The sequence below is a fragment of the Ambystoma mexicanum genome, chromosome 11, assembly GCF_040938575.1.
Source record: "Ambystoma mexicanum isolate Mex_15411 chromosome 11, UKY_AmexF1_1, whole genome shotgun sequence".
Lineage (NCBI taxonomy): Eukaryota > Metazoa > Chordata > Amphibia > Caudata > Ambystomatidae > Ambystoma > Ambystoma mexicanum.
Genome location: NC_090934.1, coordinates 25,324,397 through 25,342,816, shown reverse-complemented (window position 1 = coordinate 25,342,816; position 18,420 = coordinate 25,324,397). Strand labels below are relative to the sequence as shown.

Genomic DNA, 18,420 nt, shown 5'->3' with positions numbered 1-18,420 from the left:
TTGACCCAGCTATCCCCACTAACTACAGGCCTATTACTACAGTCCCATTTCTCCTCAAAATCATTGACAGAGTAGCCTACCTCCAAATCCAAAACCATTTGGAGACGCACCAACTGTTGGGTACACGGCAATCTGGCTTCAGACTACTGCACGGTACCGAAACAGCCCTCATTGACCTCAAAACACAAAATCGACGAGCTGAAGGATAAAGGTAATACAGCTATGCTCCTCCTCCTTGACCTGTCAGCGGCCTTTGACCTAGTGGATCATGCAGTATTATGCAACCATCTAGCGTCTGCCGCTCACTTCTCAAGTGAAGCTATAGCATGGGTACAATCCTTCCTAGCCAACCGTTCGATGAGTGTTGTCCCCTGTAGCGGCAGCGGACCCAATCCAGATCACTTGTGGCGTCCCACAAGGCTCATGTGTCTCCCCGACTATGTATAATATCTTTACTAAGCCTCTCTTCGACAAACTTGACAAATTAGGGGTAACCTACACGAATTATGCGGACGATACGCAGATTCTCATACCTCTATCAGGCAACTTTGTCGAAGATATAGATCTAGTAAACAAAATCTACCTCCTCATTCAGGCATGGATGGCCTCCCACGGCCTCTGCCTAAATGACGACAAAACTGAGATATTAATACTGGGTTCCGACTCCAACCTAAAAAAACTGAGCCCCAACTATTGTAATTTCAACATAGATGGCAACACAATCAAGGTGGCCACCGAGGTAAAAACCCTGGGCTTTTACCTCGATTCCACTCTATCCCTCAAAAAACAAGTTAACACCCTGGCATCCTCTACAGCGTACACCTGCAAATTAATCAGGACCTGTAGACCTTACCTCTCTAAAACCAACTGCATCATGCTTGCCAATGCATTAGTCATGTCCAAACTGGACTATTGCAATGCCCTCTATGCAGGTGCCAGCAAATCCATCATAAATAAAATGCAAATCCTTCAAAACAACGCTCTTAGAGCAGCCCTTGACATACCCCGCAGAGCACATATCTCAACCGTTAGGAAAGACCACCACTGGCTCAAAATTAGCGACAGAGTCCTGCTCAAGACACTATCGCTTACCCATAAAGGGCTCAACAACACTGCTCCCCCCTACATCTCAGCCAGACTGACTAGAAAATCATCCAGGCACCATACTAGGGCTACTAACCACTACCTGCTCGAAACCCCTAGATTCAGACGCTCTAAAGCAGGCGGAGCAAGCTTCCCTGTCAAAGCTGCCCAGGCCTGGAACGCACTGCCCATTGCACTGAGAGCCAACTTACCCTACTCCAATTTTAGATGCCAGGTAAAAAACTGGCTCTGGACAAACGACAACTAACGCTCGTGGCACCCAATGACCACAATACCGTTGTCTAAAATGATTCTGTTCTCTTACCTATACCTGTACACTCCCTCAAAACTATAATATGCTAGTTTTTTTCTTCTACACGGCGTGTATTGATATGTTCTTACTGCACTTTTATGTTGTTTCTCGCCTATACACTGTATGTAACCCAAGCTTAAGTAACCTTGTACCTGCTGCGCCCGGCTACCCCTGGGTTTTGTGCGCATTATCAAATAAACAATACAATACATGTCGTTCACGGGATGCATCTCCTTGCATGGTGGAAGTGCATCTACTGCAAGCCCAGGTCATTCAAGGGATGAGTCTCCTTGCACGGTGGCAGTGCATCTACTGCAAGCCCAGGTCATTCATGGGATGTGTCCCCTTGCACGGTGGCAGTGCATCTACTGCAAGCCCAGGTCATTCATGGGATGTGTCCCCTTGCACGGTGGCAGTGCATCTACTGCATGCCCAGTTCCTTCAAGGGATGTCTCCTTGCATGGTGGCAGTGCATCTACTGCAAGCCCAGGTAATTCAAGGGATGAGTCTCCTTGCACGGTGGCAGTGCATCTACTACATGCCCAGGTCCTTTGTGTGATGCATCTCCTTGCACGGTGGCACTGCAACTATTACAGGTCCATGTCATTCATGGGATGAGTCTCCTTGCATGGTGGCACTGCATCTCCTGCATGCCCAGTTCATTCACAGGATGACTCCTTGTATGGTGGCACTGCATCTCCTACAGGCCCACATCGTTCACGGGATGCATCTCCTTGCATGGTGGCACTGCATCTATTACAGGTCCATGTCGTTCACGGGATGAGTCTCCTTGCATGGTGGCACTGCATCTACTGCATGCCCAGGTCATTCACAGGACGACTCCTTGCATGGTGACACTGCATCTACTGCATGCCCAGGTCATTCACAGGACTCCTTGCATGGTGGAAGTGCATCTATTACATGCCCAGGTCATTCACGGGATACATCTCCTTGCACGGTGGCAGTGCATCTACTACATGCCCAGGTCATTCACAGGATGACTCCTTGTATGGTGGCACTATCTACAGGCCCAGGTCATTCACAGGACGACTCTCCTTGCACGGTGGCACTGCATCTACTACATGCCCAGGTCATTCACCGTATGTGTCTCCTTGCACAGTGGCAGCGCATCTATTACAGGCCCAGGCCATACACAGGATGCACCTCGTTGCATGGTGGCAGCACATCTACTACAGGCACAGGTCATTCACGGGATACTTCTCTTTGCAAGCAGGTTTAGTTTGCACTTTCAAGGGAAGCCGGTGTAGAGGAGGCCTGCAGGACTGACGTGAAGGGGACTGCTACATGGCATCGGTGTATTGGTAATCAAGTCTTGCTTAGGACCTACCTATAGAAGAGATATTGGCATAGCCCACCACCTCAAATCCTGCAATCCTAAAGTGTCCTGATCCATTCCAGGTGTCAGCGCAGTTCAGTTTTAGTCTCCGCTTTCAGTCTATTACATATGTTATTTTATTACCACCACGGGAAACTAATCTTTACTCTAACCAATTTTAAGACTAGTAGTCTGCTTCAACATATGGCGAGGAAATAGCAACTGTGTCGTGCACCCCCCACTGTCAGGCATGCAGCCCGTGCATAGACTAAACACCCCAGTATAATGGGCAAAGGCAAGCTCACAATAGGATATTCCCTCTACCACTCACAGACAACACCTGATGTTTCCATACAAGTCAGATGTATGATAGTGTCGTTCAAACAGGTGCTCCCCCAGAACTATCAAGGACCATGTTTCCATCCTCGCACCAACCTTGGCCGATCGCTACTGATCTTTCCCCTCAAGCACTCCCTCTTTAAAATGCCTTCTGCCGATCTAACTGTCCGGCGAACTAGCACCAGATTTCTATCACTCCTTTCCTGGGAAAACTCCTTGAAGAGATTGCCATCTGCCAGTTTACACTACACAGAATCTGTTGGTAGTCTCCATGACCATCAATCTGGCTCCGGAGCAGCCAGAGTCACAGAAACAGCTCTCCTGAACAGCCATGAAGATCTGCTCTCTAATCAACTCCAGGTCTCCCTCAGTCCTCAAGCTCTTCGACCGTTCCCCAGCCTTTGATATCGTCAATCACGCCACCCCGATCAATCGATTCCGTGATAACCTGGGTATCGAGGATCGGTCCATGCATGGTGTGGCTGACCTTCCTCCTGAACCAACCATCCCAAGTCTAACTTGGGGCATTTCCCTCCACTACCTCTCTCCCGACATGTGGTGTCTCCCAGGGCTCTATCCCCTCACCACGGCTCTTCAATCTCCACCTTCTCTTCTAACCTTCAGTGTTATGCGGATGACTCTACTCACTTTCAGGCTCCCCTCACCCTCCTCTCCTTCGCTCATTCCAGATTGTCTAACCGCGATTCAGGATTGGTGCACCTCCAACGATCTCTACCTTAAAGCCAGCAAGACGGAGATGCTTCTCATTGGGAACCCTGCTCCCGCTTTCCCACTCTGGTCGCCCTACTTCGGCCCTCTTCCCTCACAGTCATGTGAAGCAAAAAACCATGGTGTCATCTTCAACTCCTCCCTCCATGGCAAGGTCCATGATGCGGAGAGAGAAGGCGGCCCACTTGCAGCTGCACCTCCTCAGAGGTATTCGACCTTTTCCTCACACTCCCCAGAAGCTAGCCGTCTCCAGACCCCTGGCTCCCTCCAGGCTGGACTACTGCAACAACATCTTTTCCAATATTCCCAACTCTACTCTTTGCCCCCTGGAATTAATAAAGAAAAGGACTGCATCTCTCCTGCCCTGAACTCTCTCCACTGGCTCCTGGTGGCAGCAAGGATCAAGTTCACGACCCTCTGCACTGTCCACAAGGCTTTCAGGGGCATAGGCCTTCGCTATATACAACTCTGCCCAAATAGCTTCCCTCTAGAGCCCTTTGCTCAGCTACCTCTGAGGTAGAGACGCTTCCCTACACAGGGAGTGGGGGGATGGGGGGTTAGATATATCTCCGCTGCAGGTGCCTCACTTTGGAACAGCCTTGCTGCCCCTCTCAAACTTGAGCCACTTCTGGTGGTCTGCTCAAGGCCGTCCTTTTCTCGTCTGCCTTCTCTCCCTCGCTTTCCTGCTAACTTACCTGTCTGCAGCACCGACTGGTTGCTTAGTCTCAATGGGCGCAAGGCTCCTCCATGACGAGTCTTCCTTGCAATGCTGCCCTGATCGCACTCCCCCCTGTCGTACTTGCACAATCTCAATGTCACAAGGCCTAGTAGGATTGTCTTGTCTCCCCTCCTGTGTCTTGTGGCGCCTAAAGGCACATTATAAATGTATTATATTTGATAGGTTATTTATAACGCGCTTAATACCCAGAGGTTTCTAAGCGCGGACCCAGAGATCGAACCCTTGTTGCTTCGTGTTGTCTTGCTTCCAAGGCGAGCAGGTTGCCGCTGAGCTATCCTCTAGGGTCAAATATTTCGAGTAGATAAAGCAAGTTTATATTAAGTGCATACTAAGCCACAATAAATATGGCCAAAGAATACGATGAAAAAGTATACATTTATAATTTGAAAAATAAAAGGGTTTGACAATTTCCCCAGACAACTCATATTTCAACACCAATGTGAGAATTAAAACACTCCTGCTCCTATAGATAAAATAAAATGAACTATGCATCATTCAACAATTCATTATTGTGGAAGCCTAAAATGAGGACCAAGTAGGCTCAGCACTTTCCAAAGGTGTACGCATTCCTCAGGGTCAATACAGAGGATGTCTTGGGGTAGTAACAGGGGACAAAAAGAAATTCAGGTTCTGTCAGCAAGCCATAACATTTTTGTTTTTCAAACAAAATAAAGTGCTACCTCAAATCAAATCTATACATTAACAAAGCAAACCATTTCTTACTCGCCAAGAGTTAGATATCACTAGCCAATGGAGAGTGCCAATTTTGTGCCTAGATAGCATCGTATGATGTCCGTGGGTCAACCTTCAGACAAAACAAGGCTGATGTTCACTATCCAAGATGCATAAAAAGTACCCTCGATTTCCAGGAATTTCATATGGCAAAAATCACGGCTTGTCTTTGTGGGTAAATGGCTACACTGCTACTCTGTCCATTGTAGACATCCAGAATCACGTGATCCTTGTACGCGCCTAGCATTAGCAGAGACGCCGCCAATCGAATGCCCGGGGGCAAGGGAAGGAGATTTGGGTAGCTGCAAGTAAGTCAATAAGACAGCTCTGCTCCCCTTGGCTGACACACACACAACTTGGATGATACCTACAATAGACGGTATTGTTGCAACATTGGCATCATCTGGCTTTTTTCCTTCAGATTTCGCCTCCTGGCTCGATACACTAGTACATGGTGATTTCAGCGGAAAGGTGAGTTTTCAAATATGAGCCGCCATCCATTGACCATGTGGAGGTCTCTGGGAAAGTATGCGTTAGATCACGTTTACCTCAATTGTTATAATTCAATATTAAATAAGGTTGTTTCAATAGCTTTATATTTTTGTTGTCTTCGTTTATCTGACCATTCTTAACAGCACAGATTGATATTGGCTAAAAGCTTTATGAAAATAGGCTATGTCGTTTCAAACTGTTGGCAGTTCCTGAGTAAAAGTGCGTCAGGCATGTGAGAACTAGTTTCAAGCTGGGCTTGGGTTCTAAGCATTTCACTGTTGGATCATATATACTTGGTACAGCTACTAGATTGGTGGTGGATGGTCCTCACGGAGCCTCACATCACGATGGATAGGTGGTGGCTCATGGGCACACGGATGCCTTTTGAATTGGGAACTTGGATCACTATGTAGTGGAAAGATAACTACGACAGGATGATCACTAGGGTTATTTGCAAGTTGAAATACACAGTATGATTTGGAATAATGTCAACAGGACGCTATACATTCGATTTTTTGTTTAGATTTACAGTTCAGCTTCTGAAGGGGAAATGGTCGCCGAGCAACTGGTTGACCTCTGAAAAATAATTGGTAAAGTAGTTTATTGTCAAAAAAGTATTTAATTGAACTGTTTGAGCCTTCGTGTGCAGGGGACGGGAGGGTCCATATTTTAGGCACCATTCTGCAGGGTTCGACATTGACGGGAGCTTTGAACTATTTAGCTCCTGCTTATAGCCTAGAGGGGCCTGGTTAGCTTGACAACACCTGCCAGGAGCTACTGCGACGTGTGTGGTTAGATCGAGCAGCGCGGCTTGACATCCTGTCCTCTAACTTTCGGGCGTACCTTTCGTCTTCCCTCCAACATTCGGATGCTCCGAGAAGCTGAAGCTGTGTAGCTGCAGCAGCGGCTGCAGGGAAAGCCGCGAGAGAGTTGCTGCAAGCTGGGAGCTGAGATAAAGTAACAGGGTGGGAGAAGAGCGTGTAGCTGCCCACCATTTCCCAGACCCTTGCGTGTGCCCAGAGCTAAGCTTTTCTACCAGATTGCGCCGTTCTAGGTATGAGACAGTATTTCTGGGTCACACCAGGCCTCTCCCTTTAAAATTGGGGTTATCCGTACCACCTTAATTGTGTCATAACCACAATTTTTTATCCGTGCACAAAGTAGTCTTTGAAGTAGTGTTGGAGCTTAATAGCTCAGAGTGACTATGGGCTGAACGCCTTCGAGCTCTGCTTGGCTCTGGATTTTTTTAATTACAACTGTGCCAGCCCTCCATTTCCTCCCCCCTAGGGGACCAGAAGTACTGTGCACCAAGTTTTAGTTCTGGTTCTGTGACAGGCGTCAGGTTGCACAGCGGCAGGTTTTCCTCCTGCAATTTGGACTCTATGGAAGCGCAGCCGATTGAAATTCCCCCTTAAGGCGGACCCTTCACATTTCCCCCCCCCCCCAAACAAGCTATCTCCTCAGATATTACATCTAATGCAGTTTTTTCCCTTTCATTAGCGCACGCTGCCCGGAGGACTGCACAGATTGTGTGGGTCCTAACCTAATCTCAGATGTGCCCATTTTGGCTCTGGTTGTTTTTTTTCCTGCAAAGCAAACTCACCTCTTTGGGCGGCCCCAATGGTGTATCTGTGCATGGGTCCCCATCTTGTACACGATACAAGGACGAGGTGAAATTGTACAAACCAGTTTCTCTTCCACCTTTGGTTCAACGATCAGGAGGACAGGCTCCCCATTGTCGATCATGGATACCCCGCCAGCAGATGTTCGCTCATTTTTCAATCAAGCAGGGCAGGTCTTACAGCCTGTTCATCCCCAGTGTTGGACGCTAGGCTTTCAGATACTAAGAACAAACATGTGATGTCATCTCCCAATTCATCGATTCAGGAGGAGCCAATAGTGGATGCTATATTGAATCGTATATTGGATACCATGGATCGGGGTCATGCGATGAACATGTACGAACTCAGAAGTTAGACCATCTGTGAAAGAATTACTTGCCAAAATGAACTTTTTGGGAGGTTTTATTATGGCAATGAATGTCCCACTGGTATTAGAGAAAAGCGTACAATTGAAAGGTGCGCATCCAGCTTCTGTTGCTAGCCAAACTGTGGTATCTGGCCCCCAAAATAACACGGGAGGTCTAGCTATGGGTGAGGCAACCACGGAGCATATCTTAGCTATTGTTCCTACTTTTGCAGGTCCTGTAGCTTTGGAGCTTAATTCTGCTTAATCTCAGTTAATCAAGACAAATGTGTTATCTCCTCCTAAGCCTCATATTGGGGAACCCCCAACATTATCAATTGTGTTTGGTCGTAGAAGGAGGAAGAAAGTTAAGCGCCAGATTCAGTCAAAGCAGGCTTTTCCCAGAAACAAAGGTTCATTTAAATCCCTGAAAGCTCAGACAAACTCTCTCAGAGGAAGAGGACCCTCAACCGGACCAGTTACGTGGCTTTTCGAATGAGGGGGCATTTCTGGAAAGGGGTCATCCAAACGTAGGAGTCCAAACCCAGCTGTGGGTTTACTTACTACACCCTTCGTGGAAGCAAATAAGAAATCCTTGATAACCGCTTACCGTATCTACATATTCTCATGTTTCGGATGTAGCTGTGACAGACTTGCCAGCAGGGGGATGTGGAACTTTCCTTATCATTTAGGGCGCCAAGTGTGCTTAGCCATGTGCCCCTGGTGCTAGTCTTAGTAACTTGTGCTGTTTCTAAAAACCGGGAGCCGACAGTTTGCCATTGTACGCCTTACGCAGAGCCAGTTGTTACATTGAAAACGGCTCTCTTGAATTTTCTGGAGGGTCGGCGGCTAGTGCCTGATAGACCCATGAGGGGTCCACAGGGGCGCCAACTTTCAGTCCCTCTGCATAGTGAGACAGCCGAGTAGCAAAGGTGTCACAGCCCGCCTCCCAGACAGATCTCTTTGAAGATCCTTTAATTTACGTTTGTTGAGTCGAACCTTCAAGGTCAAGGACCTTTAACCGATAAACAGAAAACATTTTGCCACTTTTTAGCCAAATACCAATACTCCAATTTTAGTCATCAAAAAGATTGCCAGAATTCTCTTCAGACTTATGTTGAGTCGATTTGGTGAAAATTGGGTTGTATACAAAACTCGTTTACAATATGGTTATGGCTGAAGGAGAATGTTTATTATGGGTTATTTACTTTCAAATGACTGGTGAGAGGCGGTTTTGGCCAAGCATACCCCAGCTGCAATTGGCTCAAACTTGTGCGAACCCTTAAAGATAAGTGAATGCTGGGAAATTGAGTGAGTAGGCTGGCCATTTACCAGAAAAGCATCAAGTGTCTGACTTATGACTGGTCTCATATCATTAACTCATTACATCAGCACAACCCAATGCAAAGTCTTCCTCAGGATAAACTAGAATCATGGAACACAAGTGGGTTTAGCCATTTGAGCACAAACGTGGTACTTGGCTCTCAAGCAGATTTCATTTGCATACAGGAATCATATATGTTAGATGCTCCTTTGCTTGATGGGTTCACTGTCGTACATAAGCCATCAATGAAAGGCACAAAGGGTCATCTATATGGTGGCCTAATTTGTGCTTGGCGTGTTTTTCCCAATTGTAATATTGTGAACATTCAAGTTCCCTGCTCCGACATCTCGGGATGCAAAATAACAGTTTGACGCTCTGGTGCAAGAAATTGGAATTCCAGTGGTCTTAAATGATTTTAATGCACAAACCACTTCTTGCAGCAATCCCCAAATGTTTTTGAAGAGTATGCTCTGTCAAATGTGTGTTTTATTGTATTGGGAGATTTTAATTCAGAGAGCTTGGACAGTAGACGGTAAGGTATCTCAGATGTTTTCCCCAACATCTGAGACTCCGAGGATTACCGCTTCTAGAATGTTTTGGTGTTTTTGATTTAGTTCCCCTCAATGGTAATTTTGGGGCAGATATTCTGCCAAAATATACCTGGGCATGGGTTCGCTCTAAATCTACCCTTGATTTTGGGTTTGTGTCCACTCGCCTTTCCTTTTTGGATTGCTTGTGTGTTGAGCCAAATGAAGCCAGTGACCATGCCCGATTTGGGTTTAGCTTTGGGGTTATCACCAGATCAGGTTGGGATTTGTTGTCTGACACGCTATTAATTAACCCACAGAAGTATGCAGTTAACTGGACTCCCAAATATGCTCTCAAATTCGATGCTTGGGTTGAACAGGAGTTGATGTAGATTTTTTTGTCGATGTGTCCTTGGTCATTCCCTCCAGTCCAACTTATTGCTTTAATACCAGGCCTCCAACCTCTGCAGTACTTGCTCCACAGTCCTAAGACATGGGGCCAACGTGCGCAACAAGGAGAATTGTGAGGTAACATCAGGGCAATTATTAAATCTGCCATTGATGTACAATATAAAATTTCCAAAAGTCAACAGGAATTTGATATGGGGACATCGAGCACTTCTGCTACAAGCAGATGCTCAAATGTCATCTTCTCAGGTGGCTAACTTTTGGAATCTAATTCGAGGGAGTGGGGAGGTGCAGCAGCATTCAATGCTGCACCACTACTGCTGGTCAGGTATGGGAGGAGTTTACAGTACGGTATGCTTTAGATTGTCTCCATGGTGGGAGGGTCCGACTTCAAAACCGGTTATCCAGTGGGAGCAAGTTATGGGCACGGTTGTACGTTGAATTAGAGGGCATCTCGTTGGCCACAAGAAAGGCCAAGTCTTCAAATGCTCCTGGCCCAGATAGTACCATCTGAGCCACAATTATGGGCTCAAGTCTTACTTCAGCTGTATCGCAATGTGTTACGGTTAAATGGGTGTCCAAGGACGTGGAGAGAAGCCACTCTTGTTCTGTTTTGCATTCATTGGTGAGGTGGGCAATTTCTGCAAATATGCTGGACTATAACCAGTCCAGATTTCGCAAGGGTACACAGCCCTAAATGGGATAGCTGCAGGAGGAGGGACCCTGGGGAATTGATAGACAGTTTGCTTAGCGAATGACGAGAGCTGCTAGGTGATGGGGCCTTCCTCTAACGTACTGCGTTGGTTTGTTTTCAGGGGGTGTGTGAAGAGGAGGGAAGGTGCCTACGAATGGGCTTATTGAAGCCCTGACGAATGAAGCGGTTTATGAGTAAAAGACTTTCAGTTTGAAGTCAGCCATGTTAGACTGACAGAAAAGAAACTGCTGCATTGGGCAGCAACACAGTATGAGAAGCTGCGAGAATTCCTGTTTTACGGGAGCGTGATTGAGGAGAATTGCATAAGCAGCAACTGGTGAGGATGGAGCACAGCAGACTGACCTGCCCCAGCCGCAAGCAGTCTGATGGGGGGAGGCGGGGGAGAGGGGTTTCGGGGACATCGAGCGACGGGTCAGTGAGTTTGAATGCAGAGTGAAACTGACCCGATTGAAGGCAACGACAATCGGATATAAAGAAAGACGAACACTCTCTCAACATGAGGAGAAGGGAAGCTGATTAAAACGCTCGCTCACGGAGCGGGACACAAGTCAATGGGACTAGAAGTACAAATAAAGTGGGATAAAGCAGCTGAGAGACAATCCCTGTGAGCAGAAGTGAGAGGAAAACCATTGATATTCTTGCAAGTTGGGAGGGTTTGCCTGGAAAAGAACACCCAAGAAGAATATATAAATATATTTTTAAGGGGAACTACGGCCGACAGGGAAAATACATCCTACTCCATTCTGAGCGACCCAGACAAATCTGATTAATCCAAGAATTAGGATACATCTGTGGGTGAACTGGCTGAGACTAAAACAAGAACTGGTCCCCTATGGACTTCTAGTTTAAAGTCAGCAAATAGTAATTGCTTCATATTCCTGGGACACCAGAGATGTGGATTAAAAAAAGGCTCTGAAGTTAGCCATAATCAGCGAGTTGTCATTCTGCTTAACAAATCTCTGACAGGGTTGATCCTCCAATTACTAAAAAAACAGGCATTTCAGGCTAAATGTACCATTCATTTTGCTTTCCTTATGATATCATGACATTTATAACGGGCACGAGGCAAGGGGGATGAACAAAGGGAGGACAGACAACAATCCTACTAGGCCAGGTGTCATTCAGATTGCACAAGTGCATGGGAAGGGACAGTGTAGTACATGGGAGTAGATAAGTAGAGTAACAGCCAGCACGTGCAAGGGTACTGCAAACATCAGGTGTCAAGTGCTGGTATGGCGACTGGAGAGCTAGAGAAAACAGTCCCCAAGCGCGGGGGTTGCCAAGCAAGCAGTGCGGTGCGTGTGACCGGCGGGGGTGGGACCTGGGCCCGCACTCAGAGGGGGTGTCCAGAGGTAAACAGTGCAGTTCCGGCTTCAGCCAGGTTAGCAGGGGAAAAAGCAGAAGCAAAGAGAAAGGTTTTGAAGTGCCTCCGGAACCGGAGATGGTTCTCCTCAAGTTTAAGGGAGGCTGTTCCAGAGGGAGTCCCCAGCTGAAGAAAGATCTACCACCAACTCGTTGCTTGAAGAAGCGACTGACCCAGAGGGAGTTGGAGGCGGATAAGCGAAGAGCTCGAGAAGGAAGATATTTAGGAAGAGAGTTGAAGGTATTGAGGCTCCGTTCCCCAGAAGGCATTTTGGACAATGCATAGGGTTTTGAACTTAATCCTCACAGCCATTGGGAGCCAGTGCAGAGATTTCAGTCCTGGAGAGAGACAATCCCTGGGCTTGAGGCCAAGGACAAGTTTCGCAGTCCTGTCCTGGATAAGTTGCAAAGGGCGGAGAGTGGAGGCAGGCAGATTTAAAAAGAGGCTGCTGCAGTCATCCAGCCACAGAAAACCAGATCTCTGGAGACAGTGAGTTTCTGGGGGAAGGGAGGAAAGGAAGAATACCTCTGAGGAGGTGCAGCCGATAGTGTGACTTCTTGGAGACGTCGGAGAGAAGGAGAGTGTTGAGTCGAAAAATGACCCAGAGGTTTTTATCCATGCAGGTGAGAGCAGGAAGAGGGCTAAGAGGCTGACCAGAGAGCAACAAGAAAGGAGGGAGCGGGTGTGCCGATGGAGAAACTCAGTCTTACTGGCATTAAGGCAGAGGTCATTTGGCACCACACCACTCCCGGATAGCAGACAGACAGGGATGAGGGAAGGAGAAGAAGTGGCCGAAGGTAGTCTGAAAATGAGCTTAGTGTCATCCGCATAGCACTGAAAGTTGGGGCAGAGCGGCAATGCGATGGGCAAGGAGTGCCAGGTTTTGGTTGAACAGTCAGCGAGAGAGGTTAGACCCCTGGGGGACACCACAGGTAGAGAAAAAGATGGCACAGAGGAAGGACCCAAGTTGGATCTGGGAGGGTCGGTCAAAGAGGAAAGAAGTCAGCCACGCCAGGGCCTGACCGGTGATACCCAGGTTATCACAGACAATTGAGCAGGATAGCATGGTTGGCAGTATCAAAGGCAGAAGAGAGATCAAGCAAGATGAGAACAGAGGGGGTGTTAAAGTCAAGGTTGGAGAGCAGGTCTTCACTTATGTTCAGGAGAGCAATTTCTGTGCTTCTGGCAGCTCTGAAGCCAGACTGATGGTCATGAAGACAATCAACAGATTCAGCGTGGACATTAAGCTGGGAGATGGCCAGTTTCTCCAGGAGCTTGCCTGGGAAAGGAGTGATGGAGATTGGCGATAGTTAGCTTGGCAGGAGGGGTCAGCAGAGGGTTTCTTGAGAAGAGGGTGCACAAGGGAGTGCTTCAGGGGGATGGGAAGACTCCAGTGGCGAAGGAGTAGTTGCAGAAGTCAGCCAGGACAGGAGCCAGGGAGTCGATGTGGTCCTTGGTGGTTTTAGAGGAACAGCGGTGAACCTGTTTTTACGAGACTTTCATAGATCGGACTTGTCTAGAAACCTTGTCTGTGGAGAACAGGGGAAAGGCAGACTTTACAAAAGCGTACGACTGTTGACTGCAGTACATTATGGGGATGCCCGGCGGACCCGATACTGATGTTGGAATTCCTGTACCAAGACCTTAGGATTAAAGGTCAGACTTGATAAGTGTGGCTCCTATTCAGGGTGGATCACTGTTGTACATGGCTTAAGACGAGGTTATGTACTTGCTCATTTTCTTTTTAATTTATATATTTTGGGCACCATGGCTGTATTAGAAGGCTCAGGGGTTAATTCACCAAGATTGGGGCATATTATACAATATCTCCTTTACTCAGATAACCTTGTTTAGTTGATATAAGGCTATAGGACTGCAGGGGTATTTGCTGAGAGCACAGACATTTTTAAAGGAATTGAGTCCGAGATCGGCCTACCAAAATCAAAAAGGTTGAAATTTTAACAAGAAAATAGAAAGTATCGCTGGGAGAGCAAATTTTATATGGCATATTCAGGATGCAAGGATACAGGTAACCGAGTTTGAATATTTGGGAGTTGTTAGTTCCAGGCGGCCTAACATGTTGGTGTCAAACACACTGAGACTGTATACGATCACAGCAGTATGTCAACTATGTATATTAGATAAGAAATATGGGCGTTTTGCATGGATCCCTGTCATCAAATTATTCAATCAGGTTATTGTTCCAAGGTTGACGTATGGAGTTGAAACCAAGGTGGCTAAATTAAACGAGGAGGAGGGGCGTTTCTAGGTAAACTCCTTTTGAAGCTTACAGGTGGCACCCCCCTCCCCATGATGAAACAAGCGTTGTGCAGTATAATGTACCCTCCTACATTTACATTAAGGAACTTAACCTCATGTTTACTCAGTTTAACTGTCGTTTTTGAGCATTGGGTGAATTCTGTACTCCTGCTGTTGGTTGACAAACCCCTGGAAGAGTTGGAAAGTAACCCAAGCAAGGTCAAGAAGGTGCACTTTGAGACTGAATAGGGAGAAGCTTGTGTCAAGATATCAACATTTTCTGATGGACGTCACACCTTATAATGCCCCACGGCAATGTTTGATAAGACATGCTTCCCCTTTCCTCAGAACTCTACGGTTGCGGATTAAATCTTCTGCCAACCAACGATGTTATAGCAAGACATTCTGGGGTTCCTCGAGCCGACCACATATGCTATGGCTGTAGGTGGATCTAAATAGTTGTTGATTGCCTACATCAGATCTTCGCGAAGAGAGTCAAGGAATATTTTAGTATTCACCCATTTTTATCTTGGTATGATTTGTGGTGTATTTTGCTGAATAATCCCAATGATAAATTGCTAACCGATGTTTTTAACTTTAAATTGCTTTCATCTTTATATGATATTAATTTAATGTGGCTGAATGTTCTTGAACTGATCAAATGTGTGTAAAGTTTCATTTTAACCCTGTCACACAAAGCACAAGGGATCATAAATTGACAAATGTGTGTGTGGGACATTTTGTACTAACTCCTCATTCCCCAGTGGTAGCTGCCGGTCCCTGGTAAATGATCTACCCAGGATCTGCTTTTAGCTCCTCCTTCGCCAATCTTAACCCCTAGCACTGGTATTGGTGCTGTATATTTTCCATCCATTCACTTCCTATCCTTTTCCCTGTTGATGAACCATTGCTGTTACCTAGGCTGGCTTCGTTGGCCATGGTGTGTTGACATGTCATCCTTGCCCTAACCTCCTGATCTCTCCATTATCAGTCTTTAGTATGAATCCAACTTAACGTATAAACGTTGCAGTCCCAATCAAATCTGTATATCCACATGCAGCGCTAAAAGCTCCTCACTGTATGGAGGCACCTGAAATGCTCCCGATAAGGCCACCTACATCACTAACACGATAAATTGGCCCTTCCGAACTGTACGCATCAGAACACACAAACCCACCAACTCCTCTGTCAGAGGACAAAGTCTCCCAGACCAGAACAGCTACACCAATAAATTGCAGCGCCTCGATGCCTGCGGGCTATGTGAGCGCTTTATAAATGTCAAATAAATAAAATAAATACAGTCACCAAAGCCAACGGCATCTTCTACCGACACCCCTGATCCACTGCTTCAGGTGTTACACCCTGCAACCCATGGCATGGAGGAACTATGCCAGCGACAGACAGGCACCCAAGCAAGCCAACAGAGCAGGCATTCAATGTCAAACTTCAGCTCTTTCACTGATCTCAGTGGCGAAGCATGAGGCTATCCAGCCCACCTAATTAGATTCAACCCGTTCCTGTGGCACACTATCGCCTTCCACCAAACACACAGGATATACACAAAACCACCAACAGATCATGTCAAACCACGAGCAAAAAAAGGGCTCGCCACAGGCTCAGTCTCGCTCGGTTCCAGGCATTGGGGCCGTTTACAGGAACATGAAAGAGAAAGCGAAAGGCAGGATAGTTTTCTGAGCAGAGTTCAATATACATCTACCTCCCTCCCTAAACTGGGCGGGGGAGCTCAAACAACCTACAAGAAGCAGACTTGGCTGATCCACCAATGAACACACGGTAGGCATTAAGGCCCACCTCCCGAAAGAACAGTGGTCCAAGCGGACTTCCCCGGCGAGAAGTATGCAAAGAATGTGCATTCTAGAGGGGGGGATAGGGGGATTCCAAGCGGTGGAGGGCGAACAGTAAGAAACCACGAGAACAGAACAGGGAACCTGCGGCTAGAGGAAGTGGGCAGACGGCAACAGTGGGCTTTCCCCGGGGTCTGGGAAGGAGGAGGCCACAGGACCGATCGTGCCGGGGGCCATGGCGAGGATGGGGACGTAGGCACTGGCAGCAAAGAAGGATGGTGGTAGCGAGGGCAGAACCCCCCACCATGCAGAGACCAATCAACTATGTGTAGCCAGGGTCAGCCACACAAAGGCAAACTTAAGATAAGCGGGCCTGGGGGCGTATTGGGGGGGGGGGTTTGTGGTACATCAGGACCACCATGATGGCTAGTTCCAGCAGATTGCTGCAGACCGTGCATCCATCACCCACACACCACCCCCTGGAGCAGACTCGTGCCCCCCCCCACCGCCAGAGTCCCGGGCCCGTGGCCCCCCTGGAGCAGACTCGTGCCCCCACCCCCCCACCGCCAGAGTCCCAGGTCCGTGGCCCCCCTGAAGCAGACTCGTGCCCCCACCCTCCCCTCCCCAGAGGCCCATCCGCGACACTCACCCGCAGTCGGGCGCCGGGCACCAGCGGCAGTCGGGGTCCTGCGCCAGGTGCCGGCGCAGCACGAAGGCCTCGTACTTGCAGAGCAGCGGGGGGTCCTGCAGGATGGCGCGGACGTGGTGCGGCTGCAGGCGCTCGGCGCACTCCGGGCAGCAGATGTCCACGCGGCTCTCGGTGATCTCGATGCGCAGGTACTGGCGCAGGCAGGCCAGGCACGAGCGGTGCGGGCAGGGCAGCAGCGGGGGGCCCGGCGGCTGCGGCTCCAGGCACAGGGGGCACTCGGCGGGGCTGTCCGGGGGCGGCGGAGGATTGGGCGGCGGGGCGGGCGCGGGGGCAGGCAGCGGCGGGGGAGGCTCACGCCGCCGCCGCACGAACACCCGCCTCAGGTCCAGCCGCCGCCGGACGCGCCGCCGCAGTCCCCCGGGGCCCGCCTCCGCGCACGGGGACTCGGGGGCCATGGCGGGGCCCCTGCGGGCCCAGGGTATCACTTCGGGGCCGGGCGGGTCCCCCTCGGTGTCAGTGATGGCCGCTCCGGTCTCTCTCGCACCCGTGGGGGGGTTTCTCCCGCTCCGGTCTCCCTCGCACCCCGTCCGGCCCGGGCCCGGTTTCTTCCGGTAATTGGGCCGCTTCCTGTGTGCAGTGGTCGGGACTCCGGTCCGGCACCCCCACTTCCGGCCTCTTAGGTCACTCTTCCTATCCAAGGGTCCCACTTCCGGCCCGGGATTTCCACTTCCGCCCCTTAGGCCTGTCCTCTGGCTGGGCTCGCGCCGCTGTCACTGAAGCAGCTGAGGAAGAGCGCTCCCTCCCTAGCACCAGGCGGACTTCCCTGAGCACCGCCCCTGCCACGAGCGCGCGCGCGAGCGCATATCCTCGAGCTAATGGCTCTCGCGCCGTGTCAGCGGCCGACGCCCACCGCCGCGCCCCGCCCTCCCTCCTTCCAGCTGGGAACGCGCTCGCTGCGTCACAAAACACAATGGCTACGGCGCGCACGTCGGCGTCCATGTCGGGTCGGGAACACTGTCGCCGCACAGAAAGCAACACGCATTGCCAGTGCCAATCGTTTCCGCGTTTACAGATGTTTCTTGCATTTATAGGCACCTGTGTGCAAGGAGGGGAGCAAAGTGTTACAGGAGGATGCAATAAGGGGCGCAGAATGAGAAGGGGAATGAGCAAGAGAGGAAGTCATTGATTAAGGGTGCCATTGATGATGAGCAAGAGAAGGAGAATAGAGCATGGAGGAAGCCATGGATTTGATTAAGGGTGCATTGACATAGCTCTCAACCATTTGTGTTGCAAAGGCAGGTGAAATCACCCGATTTTCTTTTCGGCGAGTGAGACGTCCATTTGAATGCATGGGCGTGCAGGAGGGTTGGTGGGTGAGTCAGCCCTTTACAAGGCGGGTGACACCCGCTAAAAGCATGTGAGTTGAGAGCTATGCATTGACATACATGCCAACATTCCGAGGCACCTGGGAGGGAGATTTCTTCAGAGAAATCGGGAGAGAGCAATTTCCCCATAGGAATGCATTGGGGAAAGTCCAATTTTAGGCCGGAGAACTTGAAAAATGCAGTATTTTTCACTGAAAAATCGGGAGTCTCCCACCTAAATCGGGAGGGTTGCCATGGATGCATTGATGATGAGCAAG

At 49.0% G+C, this 18,420-nt stretch overlaps 1 protein-coding gene across 1 annotated transcript in view; it reads right to left on the bottom strand.

Annotated features, from left to right (window-relative positions):
• The window catches only part of RNF19B (ring finger protein 19B), a 148,738-nt gene extending 131,094 nt beyond the window's left edge, over positions 1–17,644 (bottom strand). The window contains exon 1 of the mRNA XM_069622449.1: positions 16,779–17,644. Within this exon, the coding sequence (XP_069478550.1) occupies positions 16,779–17,233 (455 nt within the window). The 5' untranslated portion in view covers positions 17,234–17,644. The remainder of the gene's footprint in view (positions 1–16,778) is intronic.
• Positions 17,645–18,420: the final 776 nt, after the last annotated feature.